Raw genomic sequence first — 27292 nt, 5'->3', positions numbered from 1 at the left:
TGTGAGCACTTTTGTCCTTGATGAGTTTCTCCTTTTGCAGGCACGACAAGCTTTCCTGCAATGGCGCCCGCTTTGCTTGCACCACTCTGCTCCCCAGCTTTCGATTTCAAGCACATTGAAAACAGGCCTGTAAAGAGCACGATTGACAAGACTCTAAACCTCTGCTCTGTATCGCTGAGTGCAGGATTATTTATTTATATTTTTGTCCCGCTTTTATCATTAACTGCGCATGGTGAAGGGTGAGGGCAACTTGTCACGTCGGCGGCTTTAAAAAAAACACAAAAGCAAGCATTTGTAACGCAATAGATCTTGCATTTGCGTGAGTTTAAACTATTTGCATTGTAAATGACAATGTCTTTTATTGATGTTTTAAAAACCAATACATAGGGGGCGTGGCCAAGATGGCGGGGTGAGCGGACGCTTCCTCCCGTAGCTCCTCCGGCCCGGCTCAGCCCGAGCCCTGATCGCCGCGCTTCTCTCCCCCCGCAGCTGCACTGCGGGCGAGAGAACTGTGCCGGAATTCCTGGGGCACATTTTGATGCCACTTTGACTTTTGTGGCCCCGGGGGAAGTCCCCGAAAAGTTTATTCGAAGATCACTCCGAGGAGCGGAGCCCGGGTCGTCCCGAGGAGAAGAGCCTGGAGGCGGAGCATACGACGGCGCTGTCCGCGCGCCTCGGCTAGGCCGAGTGCTGAACAGCTGAAAGCCGAAGATCCCGAGGGAGCGGAATAGACGGACTCCGCGGAGTGCCGGGGCTTCCTGACCGGTGCCCTGGTGGCGAACACCATTGGTGGGCGACGGACCTCACCCCTGCGCCGGCGACCTTCCCCCTGCCTTGGGCTTCGAGGGGTGACGCCTTGCGAACTCCGCGCCCGGAGGCGCTGGATGGCGGAGTTCGAGCTGTGCCCGTGCCGGGCGAATTAACTAGTGGCGAGGGGAGACGTCGGTTTCGCCCTTTCCGGACCCGTTGCTGTTTGAGGGTCGCCCATGGACTTGCTGGCCCGGGCTGCCTCCTTGGGTCCCACCCTCCCGCCATCTTGTCTTTGTGTAGCTGTGCCCAGTGGCCCTCGCCCGCACCCTTCTTCTACGATAGCCTCGATTTGTCCTGGCACCGACTCATCTACTGCCCTCTCTGGGAATACGAGGCTGGAGGCCTCCACTTTGGACGTTGCTGCCTGCCCCGCTGACCAGGGGGTCGTCTTGCCCAGGACCGGGCCGCCATTTTGTCGCCTGTGACGCACTACCCTTGTCCCCGACGAGGGCCTCACATCTGGTGCCCGCGAGCGGTGGCGCTCGCCTACAGCGACTGACCCTGGGCTTCACCGGGGGCCAAGATGACTGGGAGACGTGGCGCGGCACGAGGGGATCGCACTTTGCCGGAAATGCTCGGCAGGTCCCAGCAACTACGCGACAGGACACAGCCGTCCCCAGGGGCCTCCCGGACATCAACGGACGCAGCCGTGGGCGAGCCACCAGTCACGAGGTCCTTCATGGAGGACTTATTCAGCTCCCTCAAGGAGGAATTTCAAACTCTTAAGACCGAGGTGGCTGGAGAGGTCCGGGAGGTGCGCAGGGAGGTCGAGGGCCTGGGCGAGCGGGTCGATGCTGTGGAGACGACGGCCCAGCGTCGCGATGAAGAGATAACTCATCTCCAGCAGGACGTCCTCCGCCTCCGGGAGCAATGTGTTGAGCTCCAGGCCCATTCGGAAGACCTCGAGAACAGGTCCAGGCGGAATAACATTCGGGTGCGAGGTGTTCCGTCCGCGGATGAGGGTGCGGACCTGGTGGCCTATCTGCAGGACTTGTTCCGCGACATCTTGGAGGAAGAAGCGGACTTCCCGATCCGCATTGACAGAGCGCATAGGGTGGGCCGCCAGCGCCAGTCATCGGCTCCCCCGCCTGATATCCTGGCTTTCCTGCCGGATTTCCCCCTAAAAGAGCGCATCATGACGGAGGCCCGCAGGAAGCAGCCGCTGACCTTCCGAGAAAGACCTGTAGCGCTCTATCAGGACCTGTCCGCCATCACACTGCAGAAGCGCAGGTCTTTCCGCATCGCGACGGACTTTCTGCGAGAGCATGAGACACCCTATTCCTGGGGTCACCCCTTCCGTCTTATCTTTCGATGGAATGGGGTGCTGCATCAGCTGCGCTCTTTACAGGATGTCTGTGGAGTATTGGGCCTTACTGCTGCGGAGGAGGAAGGGGCTACACCCGCATGGCGGCGCCCCGAGCGGCGGGGCCGACGGAGGTCGAGGAGGCGCCAATCGTCAGCGACGGCGAGTCGTCCAGACTCGCCCACCATCAGAGCAGAAATGGTGGAGGCCCTGAGGAATGCGGCCAGGAACTTGCCTGAAGCTACTGGTATGGCCCTAACGGCCTAACTTTTTTCCGGGGGGAGAGACTCTTAGCTTTGACGATGCTGAGCTGGGGCTGGGGGGGCGGGGGGGGGGGGGGGTGTGTGGCTGGACGTCCACTTGACTTTTTTTCTGCAGACTCGCCCATTAGGGCTAGACTGAGACTATGGGGTGTTGTTTCCTGTTTTTTTTTACTTTGGTTGGTTGCCATGGGTTGGTTCTGGGGGGGTTTAACTGTTGGTTTGGTGTGGGGGGGTCCCGTCCGAAGTGGTCCGAACATGTGCGATGTTGCCTCTGGCCTTCCCTGCGCCCCTGCCCCGCGCGCCCCCTCCGCTGATCCCTCGCTCGCTGCATAGCGCGTTGTTTCCCTGGAGGCGATGCCGCCCCTGAAGGTAGTGACCCTTAATGTTAAGGGTCTGAATAACCCCGTGAAGCGTAGGGCGATCCTTTCCCTGTTGGAGGGGTCGCAGGCGGATATTTGCCTCCTGCAGGAAACCCATTTGCTTTCCAAAGATTGCCATAGGTTGCGCTCTGCCAAGTTCCCCACGCAACTCTTTTCCTCTGCTGCGACTAAGACTGCTGGGGTGGCCATTCTTTTAGCCAGCTCCTTCAGGGGGGAGGTGTTACATAAACATGCTGAGCAGAAAGGGAGGCTTCTAGTGTATCGCATGCGTTTGGGAGGTGTTACCTTTACGGTTGGTTCGGCATACAGCCCGAATGACCACCAGGATCGCTTCCTGGAATCAGTGTTGGTGGACGTTACTGCCTCGCCCGATCGCCATATCATCTTGGGGGGAGACCTGAATACGGTCTTCGACTCCACCCTGGATAGGTCTGCCCAACGCTTTCCGCAGACAGGGGAGCTTTCTAGGGCGGTGCAGGACCAGCTTGCGGAAATGGACCTGCATGACCTCTGGCGCGTCCTGCACCCCACCGGTAGGGACTACTCCTATTTCTCCCACGCGCACCGCACGTATTCACGGTTGGATTACCTCTTGGTGAGCGGACCGCTTCGTTCGGCCGCCACAGCGGCGGACATCGGGGTTTTGTCCCTGTCCGACCACGCACCGGTTTCCGGAATCTTTGCTTGGCCGGCGGCCCCCCCCCTCTAGGGGGATGTGGCGGCTCCGGGACACGCTTCTCCATAAGAAATCGGTCGTAAAGCGAGTGGAGGAGGTCATCCAGGACTACCTGACCCACAATAACAACTCTGCCACGTCCCTGGCGACGCAGTGGGCGGCTTTGAAAGCGGTCGTCAGAGGGGAGTTTATCTCCATTTCCTCGGCGGAAAACAGGGAACGCCAACGCAAGAGGGAGGAACTGACAGCGCAGGTTCGGGAGCTTGAGCAGGTTCACCGCCGGACGGGGGCTCCTCGTGTCTGGAAGCAGCTGAAGGCGGCACGGAAACTCCTCTCTGCGTTGGATCTGGATCGGGCGGAGTATGCTGCGCTGCGCCTGAAGCATGCCTTTTACACCGGCGGAGACAGGTGCGGTAAGCTCCTGGCCCATAGGCTCAGGGCTGCGCAGCAACGCAATGTGGTGAAGGAGCTGGTGGGAGTGGATGGGATCCCGGTTTCCGGTGACGCGGAGGTGGCAGATACCTTTCGTTCCTTTTACGAGGCACTGTACGCTGCGGAGCCTTCCCCACCGGGAGAGGCTGAGGCCTATTTGGAGTCCGTGACCCTCCCGGCCCTGGACCCCTCCCAGGCGGACCACCTAGAGAGGGACATTCACGTGGAGGAGGTCATCTCCGCGATTGCGCGGCTAAAGCATGGCAAAGCCCCGGGCCCGGATGGCTATACGGCCTTGTTTTACAAGACCTTCTGTCCCACTGTCGCGCCTCTACTGGCTCGCTTGTTCAACTCCTTCTCCGAGCCGGGAGCCATCCCGCCGGACCTTCTCTCAGCGACGGTGTCGGTTATCCCCAAGCCGGGGAAGGACCGGACCCTGTGCGGCTCGTACCGGCCCATCTCGCTCCTAAATGTGGACCTCAAGCTTTACACCGGAATCTTGGCGGCCAGATTGGGTTTACACTTACCAGGTTTGGTGGAGGCAGACCAGGCCGGTTTTGTACCCGGTAGGCAGACGGTCGACAACACAAAGAGGGTGACGCACGTGCTGGAAAAGGCCTCACGCATCCCGGGGGAGCGGATGCTGCTATCAGTCGACGCGGAGAAGGCCTTTGATAGGGTTCATTGGCCATATCTCGAGCTGGTCCTTGGGAAACTGGGGATCGGCGAGAAGTTCCGCACTATGGTCTTTAACTGCTACAGGAGACCATCAGCGTCAGTGCGTGTCAATGGACACAGCTCCAACTGCTTTGCCATTGAGCGCGGCACGAGACAGGGTTGCCCCCTCTCGCCGCTCCTCTTTTCCCTCTATATGGAGCCGTTTGCACAGAGGATTCGTGATAACCCGGACGCTATTGGGGTGAAGATGGGGCAATACACGCACACTGTCAGCTTATACGCGGACGATGTCTTGCTGACCCTGGATGACCCCAAGCGGTCGCTCCCTGCCTGCGTCCAGGAACTGGACGCTTTTGCCCGTGTGGCGGGTTTTAAAATGAATATGACTAAGTCGGCTGCACTGGATGTGTCGCTCTCTGCTGACACCAGGCGGGACCTTCAGAGTCTCTTTCCTCTGCAGTGGTCCTCCTCCACGGTGCCTTACCTAGGAATTTTGCTTGCTCCCTCCCTGCCTGCCATGGTCGCAGCTAACTACTCCTCTCTGGGCAAAAAGATTAAAGAGGAACTCGGCCGATGGAACAAGGGCCTACTCTCGTGGTTGGGCCGTATCGCAGCGGTGAAGATGACGATACTGCCTCAGATCCTGTATCTCTTCCGCGCTCTGCCCCTCCAGCCCCCCGTGGGTTGGATACGGCAGGCGCAGGCAGACATCTCCCGCTTTGTGTGGCAGGGCCGTAAGCCTCGGATGAAGCGGGTCCTCTCCATGCTAGCCCCGGAGGCGGGGGGTCTCGGAGTCCCGGACCTCCGGAGATACTTTCAGGCGGCGCAGCTTCGGTATTTGGTGGAGTGGAGCCGGTGGGAATCGGATAAACACTGGCTCTTTCAGGACCAGGCAGTTGCAGGCCGTACCCTCCAGGAGGTCCCGTTCCTGCGGCGCGCTCACCGCCCGCCTAATCTCTACGCCTCTTTTATCACCCGGGTCCCGCTAAGAGTGTGGGACGCGGTGTGTGAGCTGCGTGAGCTCACCACCTTTCCGTCGCCGTTCACTCCCATTGCTGGCAATCCGGACTTTACCCCGGGTTTGGAGCCGGGAGCTTTTTCCCACTGGGTGAGCGCGGGTTGCAGGGCGCTTTTCCAGATCTACGGGCCGGAGGGCGTGCTCCCCTTCCAGCAGCTCCGACAGGAGTTTGGCCTGACGGAGGGGGACAGGCTGCGTTACATGCAAGTCCGCCACTGGGCTCTCCAACCCCCAGTGCGTGACGTCGCTGCCCGTTCAATTACGCCCTACGAGCGATGGTTGGTAACCCGGACCTCGGACGCCAAGCTCATCACTGATTTGTATAAATTTCTCCAACCCCCGCCGTTTCATTACCATAACCCAGGGAGGGAGCGCTGGCACAGGGAACTGGGCAGGACCCTGAGTCACAAGGAGTGGGACAGGATTGCGTATCGGGCGAGGCACTCTGCGTACCACACTGGGCTGACGGAAACCTTCACTAAAGTGTCCACCTATTGGTACTACACCCCGGAGCGGCTCTATGAGATGCGCAAAATAGGCGATAAAGGTTGCTGGCGCGGCTGCGGACAGGAGGGCACCCTCACGCACATTCTCTGGGAGTGCCCGGTGCTGTCTGCCTATTGGAAGGAAGTCTTAGATGAGGTGGATAGGCATTTTGAGATCGAGCTTCCGCGCTTCCCCGCGTATGTCTTGCTAGGCCTCCCCAATGACTTGATGTACCCGCTGAAATCCCGCAGGGGCAGGCAGATTGCGATTGCGCTAGGTTCAGCCGTTCAGAACATACTGATACTCTGGCGCACCCCTACTGCCCCCTCTATCACTGGTTGGCTGCATAGACTCTGGCAGGTACTGGGCATGGAGAAGATGTCGCTAACGGTGGCTGGGAATGTTGACCAGTTTGAGGAGCTCTGGCACCCCTTTTTGGCATTGCTGTCCACGGAATTTCACGAGCTCACGTGTCCACGGTATTTGCGCCTCCTTAGGCTGACGCCGCCGGCAGCTGCGGCGGAGTTACTGTGCGGATTGGGGGCCGGGGGTTGGGGGCGGGAAGAGGGGTTATATGCTTCTAATGCTGACTTTCGGACGGGGATGTTGGGGTATTGTTTTCTTTCTTTTCCTCCTTTGCTCTCCTTTCTTCTTCCTTTCTGGGGTCGGGGGGTTGGTGGTACGGTATGCTTCTCCCTTACTGTGTTGCGGGGTGCTATTCGGGCTGGGCCTTGCTTAGGGAGTGGGGGTCTATAGGGGGGTCGTTCACAATGCCTTATTGCCTTATGTATTTGCCTTGTTACCCTCTGGGGCTTCCTGCCTCCCTGCTTTTCTTCTGACTCGCTGCAACGTTCCGCTTCTTGTACTGTATGTTTGCTTGACCTCCTGCTCCCCTCCCCGTGTTTTTGTGCCTTAATAAAATACTTTAAACATAAAAACCAATACATAAATAAAATGCATTGTCATTTAATAATGCCAATAGCTCAAAGTCTGACAACTCGAGAACTATTGCATTGAAAATGCTTGTTTCCTCTTTCGATGTGTGCTGCATTCAGCCTTTTAGGATGTTTTTTGTGCAGGAGGATGCCGCTTTCTGCACAGCAACAATCCGGCCAACAACACAGGCACCTGTGCACCATTGGGTTGGTGCTGCCGAAATGGTGCAGCGCAGGGGAAAAGCCAGGAAAACAGCGTATTGCATAAATACAGTGCATTCCGGCCCTTTCCACTTTTGCATAAGCCGGCGCAGCTAGTTGACTTTCTGCGCTGTCCTACGCCAAATCCCCATAAATAAGGGCCCAGTCCTTGAGTGTTTGCAAATGCGAAGCGTCTATAAAAAGGGCACCGTTTTTTATAAAAATATTAGCACTGTAAGTTTAATCAGCAGAGTGTGCCCTGCATGCTTTGCATCTACCATGGAGCAGGAACCGGCACAATCCTCCGACGAGAAGCATCAACAGAGATGTTGTTGCTGTAAATAACAATTAACGTAACATACGTGCCTTCGCAGACCACGCCCATCCCACTGTCGAGGAATCTTACCCCAGAAACAAGGGACAGGTAAAGCTTTGGGTATCCACATGCTTATTAATCAACACCCAAGCTAACCCCTTAAGTGCTGCGTCGGGGCGTTGGCCGACGGCAGCACTACCTCCCCAGTGCTGTGCACGACCATTGGACGTCCATTCAGCACTAGTTCCAATGGACAGCGCAGCACTGGGGAGGGATATTTGCGCCGCATCTATGAGGCTAAAACTCTGAATGTTGTGTATTCAAAAAGGAGTGTCTGAAACAGGGTGGAACACATGCCTGACTGACGTCATAAAAGTACGAGTCACTTGAACTATCAGTTTGGAAGCCAGTCTGGCGGGTTTGTCTTCTTTCCTCACGAAACACGGCTTTTGTTTTTAGTAGCGGCTGAAATATATCAGTGGGTGGGGTGTTACTGCAGAAGGGGTTGTGTAACCTGCAGGTCACAAGTTCGAATGTCTGCGGAGCCTTTTATTCTTCTGTTGTTGCGTAAATGTGTTTGCTTCATTTGAATAATAATGACACCTCCGCTTCAAACACCGGCATTCATTTCTATCTGTGGTGAGGTCATGATAAATCTTCACATTTCATATCCCGGGTTGTTAATAAGCAATGTTTTTTTGTTGAACTCTAGCGCATATAATTTCTTTTTGGCAGCGCTACGTGTTCAGACCTTTCAAGTTGTTTAAACTGCTACCTAAAAACTTGCTCAAGCTTTTATTGAAAGATGATGCTGACCTTGCGATTTTATTGCTTGGTATAAATTGATTTTTATAGAGATCTTTCCTTTGTTATGTAAGAATATGGTCCAAGGAGCTCATTTGCAGTTCGGCTGCCATATACACAGGGCTGCAGGCACTATCCTTACTACTCCAGCCGTGGCCGAACCATCATTATTTCTTTGTTTGATACAGCGCAAACTTGGCCCTAGGGCAGGCCCGGACTGGCCGGTGCGAGCACCGGGCAATTCCCTGGTGGGCCGCATCGGTGGAGGCCGGTTATGGGCCCCTGGGGGCCGTTTTTGTTACAGGGCCGAAAATCGGCCGAAAACCAGCCCTGACAAAGAGCGCGGTCGCACCCCCAACTCCACCCCCCACGGGGGGGGGAGGGGGCGGCCGAGCACTCTGCCAGGGCCGGTTTTGATTCCCAGTCCGGCCCTGCCCTAGGGCATTACAGCGCTTTACATGAGCACCAGATCATCAATCAATCACATGTTTGTTAAGCGCGACTACTCACCCGTAAGGGTCTCAAGGAGCTGGGAGGAGGGGAGGTGCAGGTTCCAGTCCATCAAGGAGGGGGTCTGTTGAAGAGCAAAGTTTTGAGGTTTCTCGAGAAGATTGGGAGTGATGTTTCTGTCTGAGGTGGATCAGTAGGGCGTTCCAAGCTCGGGCCGCGTGGAAGGAGAAGGAGCGGCCTCCCGATGTGGTCTTTCTGGTGCGGTGGACCACAGCGTAGGAGAGCTGGGCTGATCGTAGGGTCCTTTGTGGTGCGTGGAATTTAGGTCGGCTGTTCAGGTATGCTGGTCCAGTGTTGTGGAGAGCTTTGTGTGCATGGGTGAGGATCTTGAAAGTGATTCTAGTCTTGATGGGGAGACAGTGGAGTGTGCGCAGGTGCTGGGATATATGGCAGTGTCTTGGCAGGTTGCGGACCAGCCTTGCGGCTGCGTTCTGGATGTTTTGTAGCTTACGGGTGATGTTTTTGTTTATTCCGGCGTAGAGTGCATTGCCGTAGTCGAGTCTGCTGGTGACGAGGACGTGAGTGATGGTCTTTCTGTGATTGAGGGGGATCCATTTCAAGGTCTTATGTAGGAGGTGGAGAGTGTGGAAGCAGAAGGATGCTGGTTGATCTGGCGGTTCATTTTGAGCTCGGAGTCCAGGATGATTCCAAGGTTGCTTGCGTGGTCCGTGGGGATGGGTGGGCTTCTGAGAGTGGAGGCCACCAGGTGTTGTTCCAGGCGTCGGGTTGTGGGCCCATGACGAGTTTACATTACACAAGGTCAGATTCATTTTTTGAATGCACAGGGAGATACAGTGATTTGCCCAAAATCACTAGATATTGAGCAGACGCCGGAATTCGAACCTGGTTCCCCAGTTTCAAATTTAGAAGCTCTGGCTGTTAGGCCATATTTCCAAATGGCTGCTCACTGACCGGATCTGTCCCCAAAGCACTCTCGTCACCATATTGCAAGCTCATCTGGGGAAACCATACATACCCTCAAAGAGGGGCCCACTGGCAGAAATGGCATAGTCAATGTCACCCATTTAAAAACAGACCCACCCCACCCCTGAACACCGGTTCATCTTCGGATAATCAGTGCCCATGCGCTGGAAGTTGCTTAGCAATGCATAGGTAACTACAAGGGCTTTTTCAGTTTGAGACCGCTGTGGTGTAGTGGGTGGGGGGGTGCAGAATACAGTGCCAGTAGCCATGTCCTAAGTAAGCCCATCAAATGCCTACTCTTCCTGCGTCATGTCAATACAACCAGTGCCGTCTTAACGCATGGGCATGCTGGACAGTTGCCCAGGGGCCCCACGAGCATAGGGGTCCCATGCAAACCAGAATCTAATACTAATACTATGTCAAACTTTTTTATTCCTATGAGTGGTTGTGTAGGCAGGGCCCAATGCACTGCTTTACCTGGGGGGCTATAATGCTAAAACAGCCCTGCATACAATGATTTTCACTATAGAGGAGCCACGGAAGCTCTGCCATAAGAATTACTGTGTTCCTCCAACCTTTGAATGGAGCTGGGGAGTGGACATCTGCAGATGGCAATCTCAGTTCAATGTCCTGTTACCACCACCTCTAAATGAAGCTCTTATTCTGCACTTTCCGCTGCCAAATGGGATATTTTAAGACCCTTTGCTTAGGTCTCTGGCTCCACCTCCACTGACCTTGACACTGACCCCCAGTCTCAGCTGGACTGCTAACTGACAAGGGTGTCGAGTTGTTACCGGATTGCTTCCTTCCACCCATTATGTCTTTGGTACAACCAGGGTTCACGTATTTGGACTCACTGCTGGGCTGTATTATCCTTTTTAACTTTATTTTTTCTTCTGTATGTGTCTAACATAGGATTCATTCCCCTGCTAGGTAAATCCTTACTCAAGACAACAGAGGTTTCCCGAATAAAATGAGTGAAGAGCTCTGTCACATAAACAAGCATTGGCAAAGATAAATATGTGTAGCGCTAACCATCGGCATTTCAGCTTTGGTAATGCTTGTTTTATTGTGACATGGTTTTTGCAAAACCTTATTGTTGGGGATGCTGCCAGGGCCTCAGCAATCTAAATAAAAAATATTGGCTAAAAGCAAAAGTATTTTGTGGTCTAAAAAAAGCACACATTGCCATAGTAATCTCTGTCACTGAAGGGAACTACTCTTGCGTGCAGGTGTGATCCTTATGAAACGGCAAAATACCCTTTTACACTCAGTAAAATAAGCCAGTGGCTGAAGTGGGTTAACCCAATGCCCCATGCTGTAAGATGTAGTGGGCAGAGTTACAATGTGAATGACACAATAACAGACCAATGAATGAAAAACACTGGCTGGAAGACCCTATACGTAAGCATATTATGTGTATACTTTTAGTAACATCAAAAGGTCTTGGCTAACATTACACCTAGAAATCATGTTCAGTCCACCCGCAGTTTCCTTGTATAACACATAGCTTGACACCTGACAAGGTAAAGTTTTGTTTCAGTGAAATTCCTGTTCCTGTTCTATGCTGCCAAGGATGCATGGTGGATGGATTGGTTGGACTTAAATCTCCTCTCTTCCCCCTTCCGGCTCTGTCTGCCTGCCACTTTCCTAAGCATTAAAAAGAAGGTTTCTATTTTTGGATAAATTCTGCCCTAAAAATTATGGGCGATTAAATAAACCATCTAGTGCCCTTTGTGTTTTCTCTTTATTTCACCTCCTTAAAAAATCTACTAAACAAAACATCCTAACATCCTTTCCAATAACGAAAGAGACCTTAATTTCTTACCTCGTTCCCTGGTATAACAGGTTGACCGACGTTAAGAGTGGCAAGTACATTTAGGGCTAATACTAAGGGTAGGCTCAGTGCTCAGCTCTGTCCATGGAGTGTGTGTAGTGTTGCCTACTTCGTGATTCGCAAGGTAGGCGTAGTAGGCAACACTACACACACGCCATGGCGGAGCGAAGTTGCCCGCCACCCGCCTCCCTCCCGCCCTCTTCTAAATGCCCAATTTAAAGTTAAACAGAGTAAAAGTAATTAAAAAGGACTTACCTGAGATGTGGCGTCCCAGGGATCCCTCTTCCTGCTGTCGCGCCGACTTCTTCCAGACAAATGCGCATTAGCGCGGGCGCCCGCGCATGCGCATTTGTCTGGAAGAAGTCGGCGCGACAGCAGGAAGAGGGAGCCCCGGGACGCCGCATCTCATGTAAGTCCTTTTTAATTACTTTTACTCTGTTTAACATTAAATTGGGCATGTTGAAGAGGGCGGGAGGGAGGCTGGCGGCGCGTAGTGGGGCTACGCGAAGTGTGTGGGTGGGCGTAGCTTCCTGCCCACTTCGCGGAGCCCCACTACGCACACTACGCCCACCCCTAGCTAATGCTGTGATGTATGTAGTCTGACCATAATATCATTTATTATTTTATTTATTTATGGCATTTGAAATTGCATCTGTTTCATAAACAGTGAGATCAGAAGCATTGCATTTGATGTCCAAGTTATGGGTTACATGGGTGTTTTGTAAGTTATGGCTTGTAGAGCTAACCTTAACTGACACATTTTAGTGACTTTTTTAACTAAAACTTTTAACCATATTGGTACTCTTTATCTTTGTTTTAAGTGAATTTGAATGTTTTTCCAACCTATGTTCAGATGGTATACCTAATCCTAACCACTTTATTTTAGCTGTAGATTTTTCGAGTGGGGAGTATAGGAAGAGAGGAAATATATATATATTTTTTTTATATATATATATGTATATGTATATGTATATGTTTATACATGTATAGCAGTCATGCTACATTCACCCACTGGGGTCATTATTTGCACAACTTGAACTATGAGTAGCATGACGGCTCACATGAGCAAGAGTGAATTCAGGTCCCAGGAGGCCTTGCGACTTGCGAGTGGCCACGCCCACTGGGACAGGACCGATGATGGAAAACAGGTGCTTCAAAAAACAGTTATGCATGCCCGGAGTTACAAAGCCCATGATTAAGTGCAACAAGCACGAAACGCGTCAGTCAAACTTTCATTTTTGTTGTGCCCTTTCTGTTATGGACCCAGGCAGCAGTTACCAGAATAAAATGAAAAGCCTCACCTGCCTGAGTGGACCCTTCTGTTCGTGGAAACTTTGTTGTGGAGAGATATCACAATATCAACATCAATATCAGTGCCTTATTCCAGACAGTAGACCTCAGAGGAGGTCGTTTAAGTTCAGTATTGAGCGCTAATCCCACACTAGGCACTGGGCAATACCTTAGTGGGCTGGAGCACGCTGGGCCCTGTTTTGAAAGCCCAGTACTCTCCTGGTGCTGCTGTCGCTTTTTTCATCTCCCCGAGGTTAATTGCAGCTGGCACCAGGAGGCTAAAAAAGAGAGAGAAAGAGAAGGAAGAGGAGGAGGTAGAGAGAAAGAGATCAGAGAAGAGAGACTGGAGGAAAGAGAGAATAGACGGATGTAAAGAGAGAGAGCGTGAATAGATGAAGGGAGCAGGGCTGATACGATCATTTTTGCCAGGACTGTTTTTGGTTCCCAAGTCTAACCCTGCATTTTGGGCAAAAATTGTCCTTTGTGCCCTATTTTACACTTGATGGCCCACTCGGGATTCGATCCTTACTGCCTTCCTGTCTTACTTACATTTCTTCAGAGTCTTTTGCAACATCTCTTCGTCAGAGGATGAACTTACAGATATTAGTACCTCCTTTCTAGGTGATTCATTTTCGGGTCATTCCTTTTAGGGTGGAGGTGCATCAAATTCAGTTTGAAAAACATTTTCTGCATCTTCAGTTGTTTTTTTTTTACAGTCATTTATATTTCAATAATAATATTCAGTTTAGTTGGAAAAGTGACAGATACTTTCTGCTCTGTTCTACATTGTTACATAAATGACTTTCATTATCCTACACGAGGTTGTGGTTATCCATTCATATGATCATGTTTCCCTGCTCACTGTAGGAGTTGACTTCTGTAAGTATGTCCTGGGTATTGTGTTTCTATTCTGGTTAGTAATCTCTGCGATCTGTCAACGAACGGCAATCTGGCATGTTACATAGATTGAGTTTCCTCTTCGTCTCCTGCTATTGCTTGCCCTGAGATATGTATCTGTATTGTACTTGTATTGCGCACACTTTAAATCGGAATTGCTTCTAGGCATTGAGAGATATTACAGATATCTGACGTAGTTACACCTCCTTGGTAGTGGACATGGTGGTTTAGGTTACAAGACTTGTTACATATGATGGTATTACTCACGTCAAGCTAGGGTGACCAGAATTTTAAAGCAAAAAAACCGAGACATTTCACAAAAATAGAAGAAGGACTATAATTTTACATCAAGCGAGCGCACAGAATGACAGCGCTCCTCAGCAGAGAATTACAAAACAGGCAGTAAGAACATACATAAGATGCAATGTTTAAGCCAAGTAGCTTGCCTGTGAATTAAATTGCTTTCTTGGAAGAACTGCTAGCTATCCCTGCTTTGTAAAACATAAAAAAACACTTCCCCGCGATTTTAGTCGACCCTCTCCAAAAACCGGGACATGAGCTAAATTTCTCGAAATCTGCCTGGACAGCTGGTGAAAAACGGGGACCGTCCTGGCAAATCCGGGATGCCTGGTCACCCTACGTCAAGCGCATGCAAATATCTGGGCGAGTTTCGAACAGCTCGTCACAGGCAACTTCCAAACACTAGTCACCAACCAGCAGGAAAACAAGGCAATGAAGTGGATTTTCATAAATCACACATTCAGACATGGGGGGCACTCGACCCATGATGCCCCCTTCTGAAGGTAGTGCCTTCATGTGCATCCTTAACTCTATATAACCTTCTAGCAACAGGAAGATATGCTGTATCTGCTTTCTGGTCCTTTTTCAGCCAAAATATAAAACCTCCCGGCGAAAGTGTAGTCGATAGCCAGATCCCCTGGATGTTCACTTTCCTCCTTGTTCATGCTGTGATGAACCAGCCCCAATCCGTTCTTGGCACTAGATGTAAAGGTAAGAGACTGGAGCGAGGGTTTCCTGTGCATCCTAAAAAAGATAAATGTTTTGGACTCTACCTAAACCCAAACATATGCTTTTTAAGTTGTTCTGTCAATCCCAGCTCACGCCTGTAATATGGTTTAAACTTTTGGAACCAAGTCCAGTAATGTGACAACTAACTGATGCACTTAGTTTTCAGATATTGATGTTGTGCTAAGATGGTCCTTTATACATCTCACGACATAGTGGTGAGATAACTATGTCTATATGCATTTCGTATTCCATAAGTAAACCATCAAATTCATGTGCCTCTAACTGTTGGACTTGTTTTTGCAATGGACAACTGGTCTTTATATTTCCAACATTGCTACTGTACGGTGCCCACTCAAATCTCTCAATGTTACCTTTGGCTGCCTCATATTTCTTACTCCCCCACCATACACCAAGTCCTTTGATTACACTCCTGGCAGAAGACTCACTGGGGCTGCGACCCGACTCAGTCTCCCTTTTCTTACCTCCTCTCTAAGAGACTTACACTGGTGGGAACCGGGTGGGGCTGCAATGTCCTTCGGGACTACTTCTGATCCCTCTAAACTCACCATGACCTATCTTCAAAATCCAGGCACACTGACACCCCACGTCCTTTTACTGTGCTCCAATGTTTCTAATGTTTTCTTGTTTATCCTAATGTTCTCATTTCCAGTGGGATAACTGATCATGCATGAACACTAATTGTGTATTACTTGGCATATGTGTGGCCTACTGCACAAAGCTATCATCTATATTTTATAAAAGGCTGTAATGTTGTCTCTTAAGATACTATCGTTAATACCAAGGGGTTGAATCACCCGGTCAAAATGAAGAAAATGTCAGACTATTGTAATAAACTGAAAGGCGATATTGTCTTTCTACAGCAGACCAAGACTGGTTATATGGAAGCACTATTGTTGTAAATAGATGATCCTTGAGCCAGGTGTATAAAATAGGATAGGTTTATTTGAGCTTAGTTCCAGGTTAAGTTGATCAGGATAAGTTAGATGGAAATGTAGAAAACCCCACCAGGAGCGACCTCCCTGCCGCTCAACCTGTCTGCCATCAGCTGCCACTCCACACACAGGCCAGGCACCAAACATTCCATGATGTCACCAAGCATTCTACCACTCACACCATCTGAGCAACAGGGAAATCCCAGTCAGGGAAAAGAGAGACACAAGTCAGTTATAACAACTGTCCCTTAGGAAATGATGGGTGCAGGATATTGCATGCTTCGATCTTTGTAATAAAAAACAGGGGGTAATCACACTTTTAAGGAGAGGATCAAGTCCATCCATTATCTCAGCGGAACATGATGAAGAGGTCAGGTGGCAGGCTCAAAAATTGTGACAGGGATCTAAATACAATAGATGCATACAGCCCCAACAGTGATGACTCACATTTTTGGCACTCCAGACATGGCACTGGCATCAATACCTACTGATTCTCACATAGTGTTTGGTGGCGATTTTAATCTCCCAATGAATCCTATCCTAGACCATCACTCCTCATTTATATATAGACCACCGAAGCACATAAACAAATGTAAAGCACATGATCTCTCTGACATTTGAAGAATACATAACGCTAAAGGCAATGACTTTACTATTTTCGCCCCACTGCAATTATTAATATCCCGCATTTACTACATATTAAGAGACTTTGACCTCTTACAGCCTACTGCTGAATCCAACCGATAACCATCTCAGACCACGCCATCATTTCTGTCACCATTCTCAAATCACCTACCAAACCAAAGAACTTGTTCTGCTGGATAAACTCTGAAGTTCTTGTCAATGAATCATATCCATTAATTTTTCACAAAAAACTCAAAATAATTTTCCACCTCAGTAACTCTGTGGGACGCATTTACAGGCACTAAAAGGTACAAATTATTAAACGCATGACCAGGAAAACCAAAGACATTGAAGAGTCCCTTAAACAGCTCTCTACGTCTATCAAATAGAAGGAAATATCATTCTGACATTCTAAAAATACTCAATTACTATATGATCTTAAAAAGCTGGAATACAATATTATTAATCACAAAGGAGCTTATTTGTAGGTACATGTACAAAGAGCTAACAAATGCTCCTTTACCTCAACAAAGATGGCGAAACTTTAGTTGCAATCCTCAAATTTAAGAAAAAATTAACTTAATATTCCACATCATAGCTCCCACAAATCCAAAATAGGAGATACCTGGGATATTTTCATAGATTGCTCTACCGGCCTAAGGTAAACACATCCAAAAAACCTTTTATATCATTCTGAATTCATTATCACTGAATACCATAGGAGAGCCCGAAAAGGAAAAACTGAACAAACGCTTAGAAACAAAGGAAATTCTTGAGGTCATTAAATCTATCCGATCCGGCAAAGCACCAGGCCAGGATGACTTCCCTTTAATATTTTATAAAACAATCTCAAATGAAATCATTACACCCCTGAAAGAAACTCTTAATCACTTTGTGAGTCAGGATAAAGTTTCCAGAACTGCAGCAGAAGCCACAATAGCGGTTCAGGATACAGTTTCCAGAACTGCAGCAGAAGCCACAATAGCGGTAATCCCTAAAGAGGTCAAGGATCACCTTGAACCCACACATTTTAGACCGACCTCTGTACTAAATATGCAAGCAAACATTTACGCAAAACTCCCGGCCAAGCGATTGGAACTCCACATTCCCAAACTGATACATAACTTGCAAATGGGGTTTGTGGAGGGCAGACTAGCTAGTGATAATATACGTACGCTGTGCCACGTTATAGAGAAAGCATGCTTATCTTCACATCCGGCTGCTGCAGTCTCCCTCAGGGTGGATAAGGCATTTGATGTAGTCTCATGGCCTTTCTTAGAATCTGTCCTCTCAAAACATAACTTGGTAGCTATATTTATAAAAATGACCATGGCTCTTTACTCTAATCACATAACGAGAACTGGAATTAATGGAGCCATATCTACAATGTTCAGTCTATATCAGGGTATAAGACATTGTTGCCCCCCTTTCACTGTTTGTATTCTTGCTGTCCATTAACCCTCTGTTACAACTCCTAAATAACTCTTTAGAGATAGAAAGGTTTCTACTTCGGTATGCACCATTCTAAACAGCAGCATGCGTCGGCGATATTTTTAACTTCTCTGGCAAAATACCTACTGCCATGCCAGCGATGATCAAAATTATCCACCACTTCTCTACAGTCTCTGAATGCACTTGAAACAAAGTCAAGGCAGAGGTCCTTCTTCTTAATCCCCACTGTTTGCCAACTCATCTTGGAGACTCCAGACTTAAATGGCAACCTACATTCTTTAAATACCTAGCAATCTGTTTTAACAGCGCTCTGCCTGAATCAGTTAAACACAAATAATGGAAAACAAGATAGAAGTTCAAGGATCTCTTATCCTCTTGGACTCCTGAACATATATCATGATGGGGAAGGATAGAAACTATAAAAATGATGGTTACTGCCCTTATAAATTTTAATTACATCTATGCTCCCTGGCCGACTCTCATCATACTTTTTTTGCCAGTATCGACATATTAAATTCAGCTTTTTTATGTAATGGCAAAAGAGCTGGTATTGCCTATAACACCCTTCCTCTAGACTTGGCTCAAGGCAACTGTAAAATGCCAAACTGGCTCCACTACCCAACTGCCTTCCTGGCGAGGCAAGGTGCACACTTGTTACTTGATGACTCATTTACCCATCCTTGGTAGTTAAAAATTGAACACTCATTATGCGCTCCTTATCAACTTTCGTCCTTCCTCACCATGTTGCACAGTGCAGTCCCTCAATATTGACAAATATTTTCAGACACAATAAAAGTATTTAGACTACTTGATAAATGTATATCTAACCCCATATCTAGATCACAATATACTACCCTCTGGAATAATGCCTCAAAAGTAAAGCAGAAATGGTCCCTAAATTAAGACCAATATGGGCAGGTAAGGGAATAGGCCTTGTCAAAGACTTATTTAATTATTCCCGATTTCACTACACTATCATTTGTGGAATTCCAAGTACAATTCTGCTTACATTATATCGATTTCTATGACTTCCTGAAAAGTATATTGAAACTATCTATAGTAGGTTCATTTGAACATCCACACTTACTTATTGCCTCAAAATCTGTTTTTCAACTGGCTATGTCCTCTCGAAAATATATAAATTAATCAACACCTACAAATTTAAAACCCAACCTCAATCCAATAAAAATTGTCCAAACAATTTGCTGCTCTGCACTAAGATCCCCCCCTTAACGGAAGTGTGTAATACTATATGCGACAAAGCTCTGTGTAATAAACTTATCCTCTCACTTACGGAGTCACAATTTTCACTATACATTTATTACTGTGGATTTGAATCAAGAGGGATACTTTTTGGAACAGCAAATCTGCTCCTGAGATAGTGGACCATATGTTCTTTAGCTGTGATCTACTTAAACCATTCTGGGACAAAACTGCTGACCAACTATCAAAAATATTCAAACTATTGATCATGGGACACTTCCCATTAGTCATCCTAGAATCATGGTCTGCCCCCTTGACAGACCCTAACTACACCTGATCTAGCACTTCTCACAGAATTGAATCTTCTGTGCATTTTTTCCTACTACACCTGGTGGCCATGGGTCACTTATCTAAGAAGCGCCCACAAGGAGCTCTACCAGGAAATACTAATGTATCACAAAAACAATGACATACTCTAGAAGTATTTACACATCTCAACCCTACTGGTTAATCTTTTTTCATTATCCCCTTATAGTGATAGAGTAGACAACATACATAGCATCTAATTCTTTACTACTTGCTTAATACATCCCCCTGGATTCCTCAGTTCTCCAAGTTATCTTCCAGTTGTGAATAAGGTCCCCCATTAAATGACATAACCATGATAGATATGCTTTATTTTATGCCTAACAATCTAGATTAACTGGTATTTCAAATAGGTTTTTTCGTCTATGTTCCCTATGATGTTATATGATTTAATGATGGTCCTACCTATGTTCATATAGAAGTGGGATATTTAGTCTAGTCTGTAATTCTTACTGTTCTGATCAATATGCTCTGACATTACCCTAATTTCTTACATACCACATTTATATCTGATTTGTACTGTGCATACTTCTGTATTTGATCTCTTAGAACTTTTTGTTTATGACAAAAACTTTTAATAAAGAACTATTGAAATAAAAAAGGCTCTTACTCATGCAAAAATACATGGGCACATTAGTTCTTGTTTAAGTTATTAAATTCAAAATATCAGATCTCAAAAACAGTTAAGCATTAAATTACACTGTGGTAACAGTTAGCATTTTGAATCCGTTGCTCATCTATCCAACATAATCAGCTCTCATAAAAACCAGAATGAAAGGAAGGGGTCCTCAGACACAAAACAAAGGATTCAAACTTATTTCATTTGTATCAAATTAATTCAAAAAGCAAAGCTATTGAATGCAAAAGAGTTTAATTCAAAATTGCATATACATCCTATTCAATGGATTAGAACTCATAATACATTTAATTATTATAAACAAGTTTATATAAATGTGCGTGCCCACATTCACAACGGGGAGGGGTGAAGTGAGGGAAGTGTCAGGGAAAGGATGGGAATGGTCTGAATCATTCAGTGACAAGTCTTATTCTTAATTTGAAGACTGTGTACATGTGGTCCCTTAAACCAAAGGCCACAACATGAGGCTCGTAAAGAGTCCGAAGTATGACTAACGAACAAAGGCCTAACTCCGAAAGATAGGAGATAGAGCCTTTCGAGTATCGAGACAGGAACGGTATGCCGTGGTCGGTGGCAGAGCGCTGAGCCATTTAGGATTACATTTCGGGCGAACTTGCAGACGTCCAAGGAGGCTGTGAATACTACGTAGGATCCAGTCTTCCTCCAAGATAGCTGATCCTTGTGGAGGCATAAATTAAAGCCAATACCTTTCATCCTGACAGATGCTCCCAGAACCTTCCGTCCATAAAGAGGCGTTTCTCTTACCAATTTCAAGTAAACCTACATGAAGTAGTATGATATATTGGAGCACTTAAACCATGTGGCGCTTACACAGAATCCATCCTGACTGCTAATTGAATTGTATACTAGTGGCGTTTCTCTAACCAATTTCTAGTAAACCTACATGAAGTAGTATGACATATTGGAGCACTTAACCAATGTGCCGCTCAAGCAGGATCCATCTTGTCTGCCAACTAAATTGAATACTAGTGGTTGCATATTTTAACAACCCATTAGGACTTTTCAAGGAACTGTCGAGACTCCATGAGAACCTTTAGAGATCAGAGTTAGAAATTACTACTTCGGTCCGGGAGAATTCACCTTCTGTTGATCCAGCCCCTCTCGCCCTTCGCTATAGGAGGTTGCCCACCCACAACTTCTTTGTCCTGACGAAGACCCTTTCTGTAAGGAACAGACTCCTACCGTTTATATGGGTCGAAACGTAGACTACACAATCATCGACCAACTCCGACCCCAAGCGAGACACTAACGGCTCTAACGGAGTTAGGCCTTTGTTTGTTAGTCATACTTCGGACTCTTTACGAGCCTCATGTTGTGGCCTTTGGTTTAAGGGACCACATGTACACAGTCTTCAAATTAAGAATAAGACTTGTCACTGAATGATTCAGACCATTCCCATCCTATCCCTGACACTTCCCTCACTTCACCCCTCCCCGTTGTGAATGTGGGCACGCACATTTATAAAAACTTGTTTATAATAATTAAATGTATTATGAGTTCTAATCCATTGAATAGGATGTATATGCAATTTTGAATTAAACTCTTTTGCATTCAATAGCTTTGCTTTTTGAATTAATTTAATACAAATGAAATAAGTTTGAATCCTTTGTTTTGTGTCTGAGGACCCCTTCCTTTCATTCTGATAACTACCCAGGTCCTTATTGACTTCAGTGGGTTTAACCCTGTATTCTATAACCTCATAAAAACCAGGTTGAAAATTTGTTTTTGATTCTTTGTATGGAAGTATTTGGAGTTTACAGCAATCCCAATTCATCGAATTAACTGCATCTTCAGGACTTTAATTGAAAATTGATTGAAATTGATATTATTTAAGCAGTACTCTCTTATTTTTCAAATCCTTATCCATATTTAATAGTAATATTCTTTCAGCGTACTGATTGAGACTACAGCATTGATACACCACCATTCTTAAAATATCCTGGCAATAGGACTGACCCTCATTGTAACTACAATCGGGAGGCTTGAATCCTGCTATTATTAAAACAGAGACAGATATGGGGGTGACACCTTTATTGCTTAGCAGTCATGAATTGGTCACCGAAGATCTGAGAAGCGCATCAACATATTATGCCTTCGGGATTATTTTGCTTCCCGCCACCAGGGTATTAGAGGTAAGCATGATATTAGTTATCTTCTGAATTGGCATTAACATAACAGATTGTCACAAAAGGCAATAGCGTAATCCTTGCAACATATTCCCATTGTAGAGCTATTACTTACAGATCTGCTTTGAGCGTGCCCCCTTTGATGGACTCTCATACCAGATGGTCATCCCATCCTTCTCCAGTCGGTACAACCGCTGCTTGCGCCAACTGTGTGACTTGATCTTCCACAGCTTGGAGCCTTTCAGCATTGCCTTGATGTCCTTATCATCCGTTAATCCTGTGAGGAAAAAAAGGAAAAGCTACAATCAACAGCATAGTTCACATTCCCTGGCGTAAATATATGGTTACATTGCTGTGCGTTCACAGTCTCAATCTTCGGTTAACATGTCTATGAACACAAGACAATTGTGACTACTTTCAAAGTGTGAAACAGATATAAATTTGTACAATATACAGCTGTGTAAACTATGCACACTCACTTCTACATCTTCATTTAAAGCAATTGCTGTTCACTCTGGTGCGACAGAGGAGTTTTTAATGATGTCTTCTGCAAATGTAGTGAAATCCACTCATTTCAACTTATGGCCTGAATTAGAGGTTGGTGGACGGTTATTTTGTCACAATGTGATGGATATCCCAACTACCTTTTTAGAAGTTCCATAGATACATGTGTAGCAAGGCACACAGGGTATCAGTGACTTTTGTCATGGAGCACTTTGGACTTCTGTGGACTTCCACTTGATCATTATTGAAATCCCGGAACCCCCACTGAGTCATTACTGGGAGCTGGGAACACCAGCGTAAACAATTTTGATGATTTGATCCTCAAACCAATATGAAAAAACTACAGAAGCAAGCATTCTTTAAACAAATATACAAATACACAAATTATTACATATTTTATTTAATTCACAGAAAAATATACCAATAACATTTTTCATTTTAATGGGAAGGTTTGGGCTATTCTAAATTAAACTGAGGCCACCCATATTGTATTATGCATGATGAATTTGCACTGCTATGATGAATAAATCTGAGGACACCAACTTGATTTTTAGCCTCCAACTTCAAATTCCTTCCCATTTACTGAATGATTAAAAATCTTCAATTTTACATTATGCTTCTATATTAATATATACTTTATTAATCTGTTAATGATATCTAATTTTCTAAGCAGTAGTGGACCTCGAAGGTAGGTGTCGTGGACCCCAGGGTTTTCCGGACCACAGGTTAAGAACTGCTGTCATAGAGTAAACACCTGCCAGACTCTAAATCAGACCCTTAAAGTTACTCAAGGAGTTGGTCATGCTTTTCCCACACATTCTAAAGATGTAACTTACACCTGAATAGTCCAGGAGCCGGTGTGAGAAAAAGGCACCACACCACCTCATGGTGTTCAATGAAATGAGAGACAGGTAAATGAAAACTATTTCCAAGGGGAAATAAAACTTTCAAAAATAATTATAAAACTGTAGAACTGTAGAACTTCAGTCATCTGAATCATGCTTGAAAGACTGTGATGCCGTAAACAAGAGTATGTTAGGCTCATGCGTGTGGTCAAGATGGTCTCTGTGAGCTTGGCAAATTGTAAAAGGGTGAACAAACTGGCCATCAATGGGCAAAACAATACCTACTACAAGCTGGGTCTCCAGTCTCTTTACACCTCCCATTAACTCCTCGTGGGAGTCATTTGTCATTGTCCCCCACGCTCTTCAATATTTACGTTACGCCCCAGCCTAAATTTATCAGGTCTTGCGGCTTTGTTACTGTGTGTCTATCTCATCGGATGTTGATGAAGTAGCCAATTAATTTAGAAACTGTCTGGCTAACATTGTTATATGGATGCAAGAAAATGGCCTACAGCTAAACTCAGGGGTCATTTTATTCAGTAAGATACTTCTTTCTGCAACACGTCTTAAAGGCCCTCCAACCCTGGCCTTCTTCCTTGTCTGGTTCAGAAAGTAAAAAATAAAGGGGCTTTTTTTGACGGACAGCTTTGCTTCTCCGATCAAAGTAGCCAGGTTACATCCTCCTGCTTCCCTCTCCTTAGAGTGCCAAGGAAAGTGTTTCCATACATCCCTCTTGAAATACAAAAGATGATCATTGTAGCATTAGTACTATCTAGGATAGTCTATTGCAATACACTTTCTAGAGAGCCTGAAACAACTACAGCTGAAGCTGCAATCACTTCAGAATGCAGCTGCTCATCTGCTGCTTAAAAGGCCGAAATATAATTCCATCTCCAAAGGTATTCGTGACTTACATTGGCTGTCAATCAGCGAACAAGTTAAATTTAAGGACCTTTGCATGGCCCTTAAGGCGTTGTATGGCGCAGGCCCGGCTTACTTCCTGAAAATCATTTCTTGGCATATGCCTTCTCATAAATTAAGATCCAGCACTGCCAAATTAGTGATAGTTTCCAAAATAAAGAGAGCTAGGGAAGGCAGAAGTTCCTCCTTCCTAGTGTTTACACTCTGGAACACGATGCCCATTGTACTCAGTGCTTAATCAAATTGAGCATGTTTCAGAAAAATTATGCTAAAAACATGGATCTTTTCTATTCATTATTCACTGGTCAGCAGCTCATCATTAAGAGACCACTCGCACTAAGACGGCTCAGCATTTGCAAGCTTTAAAAAGGTTTTACTTACTTACTTACTATTCAGCTGTAATTGTTGCAACCATATTCCCTGTCTGGGCCAGTATTGAAAAATCCCAGAACTCCTCTTCATCAGGACCTATCACACAGATGTTCATGATGGAGAGGAAGTGCCATTTTCAATTACAACCCTCAAGAAACTTTCTGTGTCTTGGACACAGTTTTAACCGTGGCTCCAGCGAGTACATCCTTTTGTCACACCTTCCCTTTCCAATCTCAGGCCAGATTCAACAAGGGTTTGCGTTGCCCTTGTGTCACACAAGGCGATGCAAGCCCTCAAGTCAGATTTACTATCCCACGCAGAGCCACCTTGAGTGTGTGGCATAGTAAATCTGGAGCAATGGATGGTAGTGCAAGTTGCTGCCTTGAGTTACTATGCGTGGGGAATGCATTCCAGAGGTGGAGTGCCACCCACGGTTTTTGGCGCAGTCCTAGATTTACTACGACTAGTAAACCTGGGAAAGCCTCATAATGCGATGTCTTCCCAGGTGAGGCATAATGAGGAGAAATATGTTTCTTTCTCATTGTTATTTCCTCTTTCTACATGTGCTGCATTCTGTAGCACACACAGAAAGAGGAATATGCTTTGGGAATTGGTTTGTGTATGAAGGTGTCCTTTCCTGCATAAAAACAATCTGTGGTGGACGGGTGCCTGCGTTGGCACGTGGCAGCCACAAGCGCACCAGCGTAGCAGAGGGCAGGGATGCACCATATGTTAATAATTGTGGCACATTTCTGCTCTCTCCATTTGACGCAGCGCAGTAAGTTGTCTTGCTGTGTGGAGCCAAATTGTAATTCTGCACCTCAATTTATAGACACAGAAAATATGAGCTTCATTCTACTAATTGCCAACTCAGTACCTCAGCTTAGCTCCTGCCCCGATGTTGAAACATACCCAGCTTCTTGACACTTTAGATGCGGTCACCCTGTCACATGACTCCCATATCCAATGAGTGTCCTCCTTTCCCTTCTGTGTTTTGATACTTCATACGTCATCTGTGAAACCATCACATTTTATGGTTGGTTCAGGGAACCAACCTTCCTCGGGTCTTTTCCACCTCTTATTGAACTCAGCATTTGAATATTGACTCCGCTTTGGTGTCACTGCATAAAACTGTTCACCTTTTCTATATAATATAAATATTAAAAACAGCTACGGCTTTTTCACATCACATGTATCCAACCCTAAAATATAAATGGGTGGGTTGTTTGTTGTGTTTTGAGTAAGTACGAGTCTCTTTAGGATCTGTTAAACGGCCGGGTGGAGCGAGGCCCATATCCCATCACAGTATAATGACTTAGTAGCATATCTAACTATAGAAGTATTGGTATGCTTGCGTCAACGCGCCCTCTGCTACGTCACTTCTCTCTCATGCTCACACGTGAACACAAAAGGAATGTGTGGGGGTGGCTGTTATGAGTTTCTAAAGTGGGTGGCTGTGCCCCCCTCCATCCTCATCCAAAATACAACTACTTGTACCACTCCCCTCTTTACCGCACATAGGGGCAGATTTAGAAGCCCCTTGCGCCACTTTTGCGTCACTTTTTCCATGCTAAAAATTACGCAAAGGTGTCCTTTCAAGGGGAATAACTCATAACTGGCAATAAAGTATCCATGAGCCGCCTCGTTTTGTGACAACAATGGACACTTCAGCAGTTTTACTGCAATCCAGCCTGCGCCTACTTGGTCACTCTGTGCTACCAAAGTGTAAAATGAAAGTTAGAAAAAAGAACTTGCTTAACAAGTATTGAAAAAACCAATAAGTCCTGTCTTGACAAGATAGTACGAAGAAAAAATAAGTCATGCCCCCAAAAGAAATGTTAAGTTAAAAAATACATATTTATTGCACATATTTTTAACAGAAATGTAAAGCTGCTTCCTAGCAGAACAGTTATAGAAACCCTTTTCTGATTCTTAGTGGTGCAAACAAATGGTACCATTGGCTCTAAATTACTGTAACCTGCTACAACAGTTTAAATACTCAAGTATGTCTAAAAATCTTTAAAAAGTACAAAAAAAGACAAATACATACATTGACAAACCATTGTATCTTACTTCTTTTTAGGCTGATGTTCACATGTTATCACAAAGTGTTGTCCTTCCTGTTGCAAGAGAGCCAATGGCTGAATCAGGCTGACCCACTGCACTGCCCCACCCTCTAAGTTTTGGTGGGTGGAGGGGGGGCGGAGCTAGCCGGCGTCGATGGCGGACGCGTGAGCCTTCGGCTCCTCGCTTAGCCCCGGAATAATCCTGTTAAACTATCCTTAATCGTGCCGAACTTGCCATAGCGGGCTCTCGAACACCCGCTGGCACCCCCAGCTGCCTTTGGAGAACTTTTGGACCGAGTAGGGCGAGCCTTCCCACCCTTACAAAGGTGCTGTCCTCGGCGGCGCGGCAGTGGCGAACTAGGCCGGCAGCCGCGCACTATCCTGGAGAGGCGGCCGGGCGACGTCATCGGACG

The 27292-nt window shown here is 46.7% G+C and overlaps 1 protein-coding gene across 1 annotated transcript in view; it reads right to left on the bottom strand.

Moving 5' to 3' along the window:
* PLCD3 (phospholipase C delta 3) overlaps nucleotides 1-27292 on the bottom strand; it is a 338775-nt gene that overhangs the window by 179520 nt on the left and 131963 nt on the right. The window contains exon 2 of the mRNA XM_086923873.1: nucleotides 22287-22448. Within this exon, the coding sequence (XP_086779999.1) occupies nucleotides 22287-22448 (162 nt within the window). The remainder of the gene's footprint in view (nucleotides 1-22286; nucleotides 22449-27292) is intronic.

This window comes from Lissotriton vulgaris, chromosome 5, assembly GCF_964263255.1.
Source record: "Lissotriton vulgaris chromosome 5, aLisVul1.2, whole genome shotgun sequence".
Taxonomy (NCBI): domain Eukaryota; kingdom Metazoa; phylum Chordata; class Amphibia; order Caudata; family Salamandridae; genus Lissotriton; species Lissotriton vulgaris.
The sequence above is the reverse complement of the archived record's forward strand: the minus strand, read 5'-3'. Positions and strand labels throughout refer to the sequence as shown.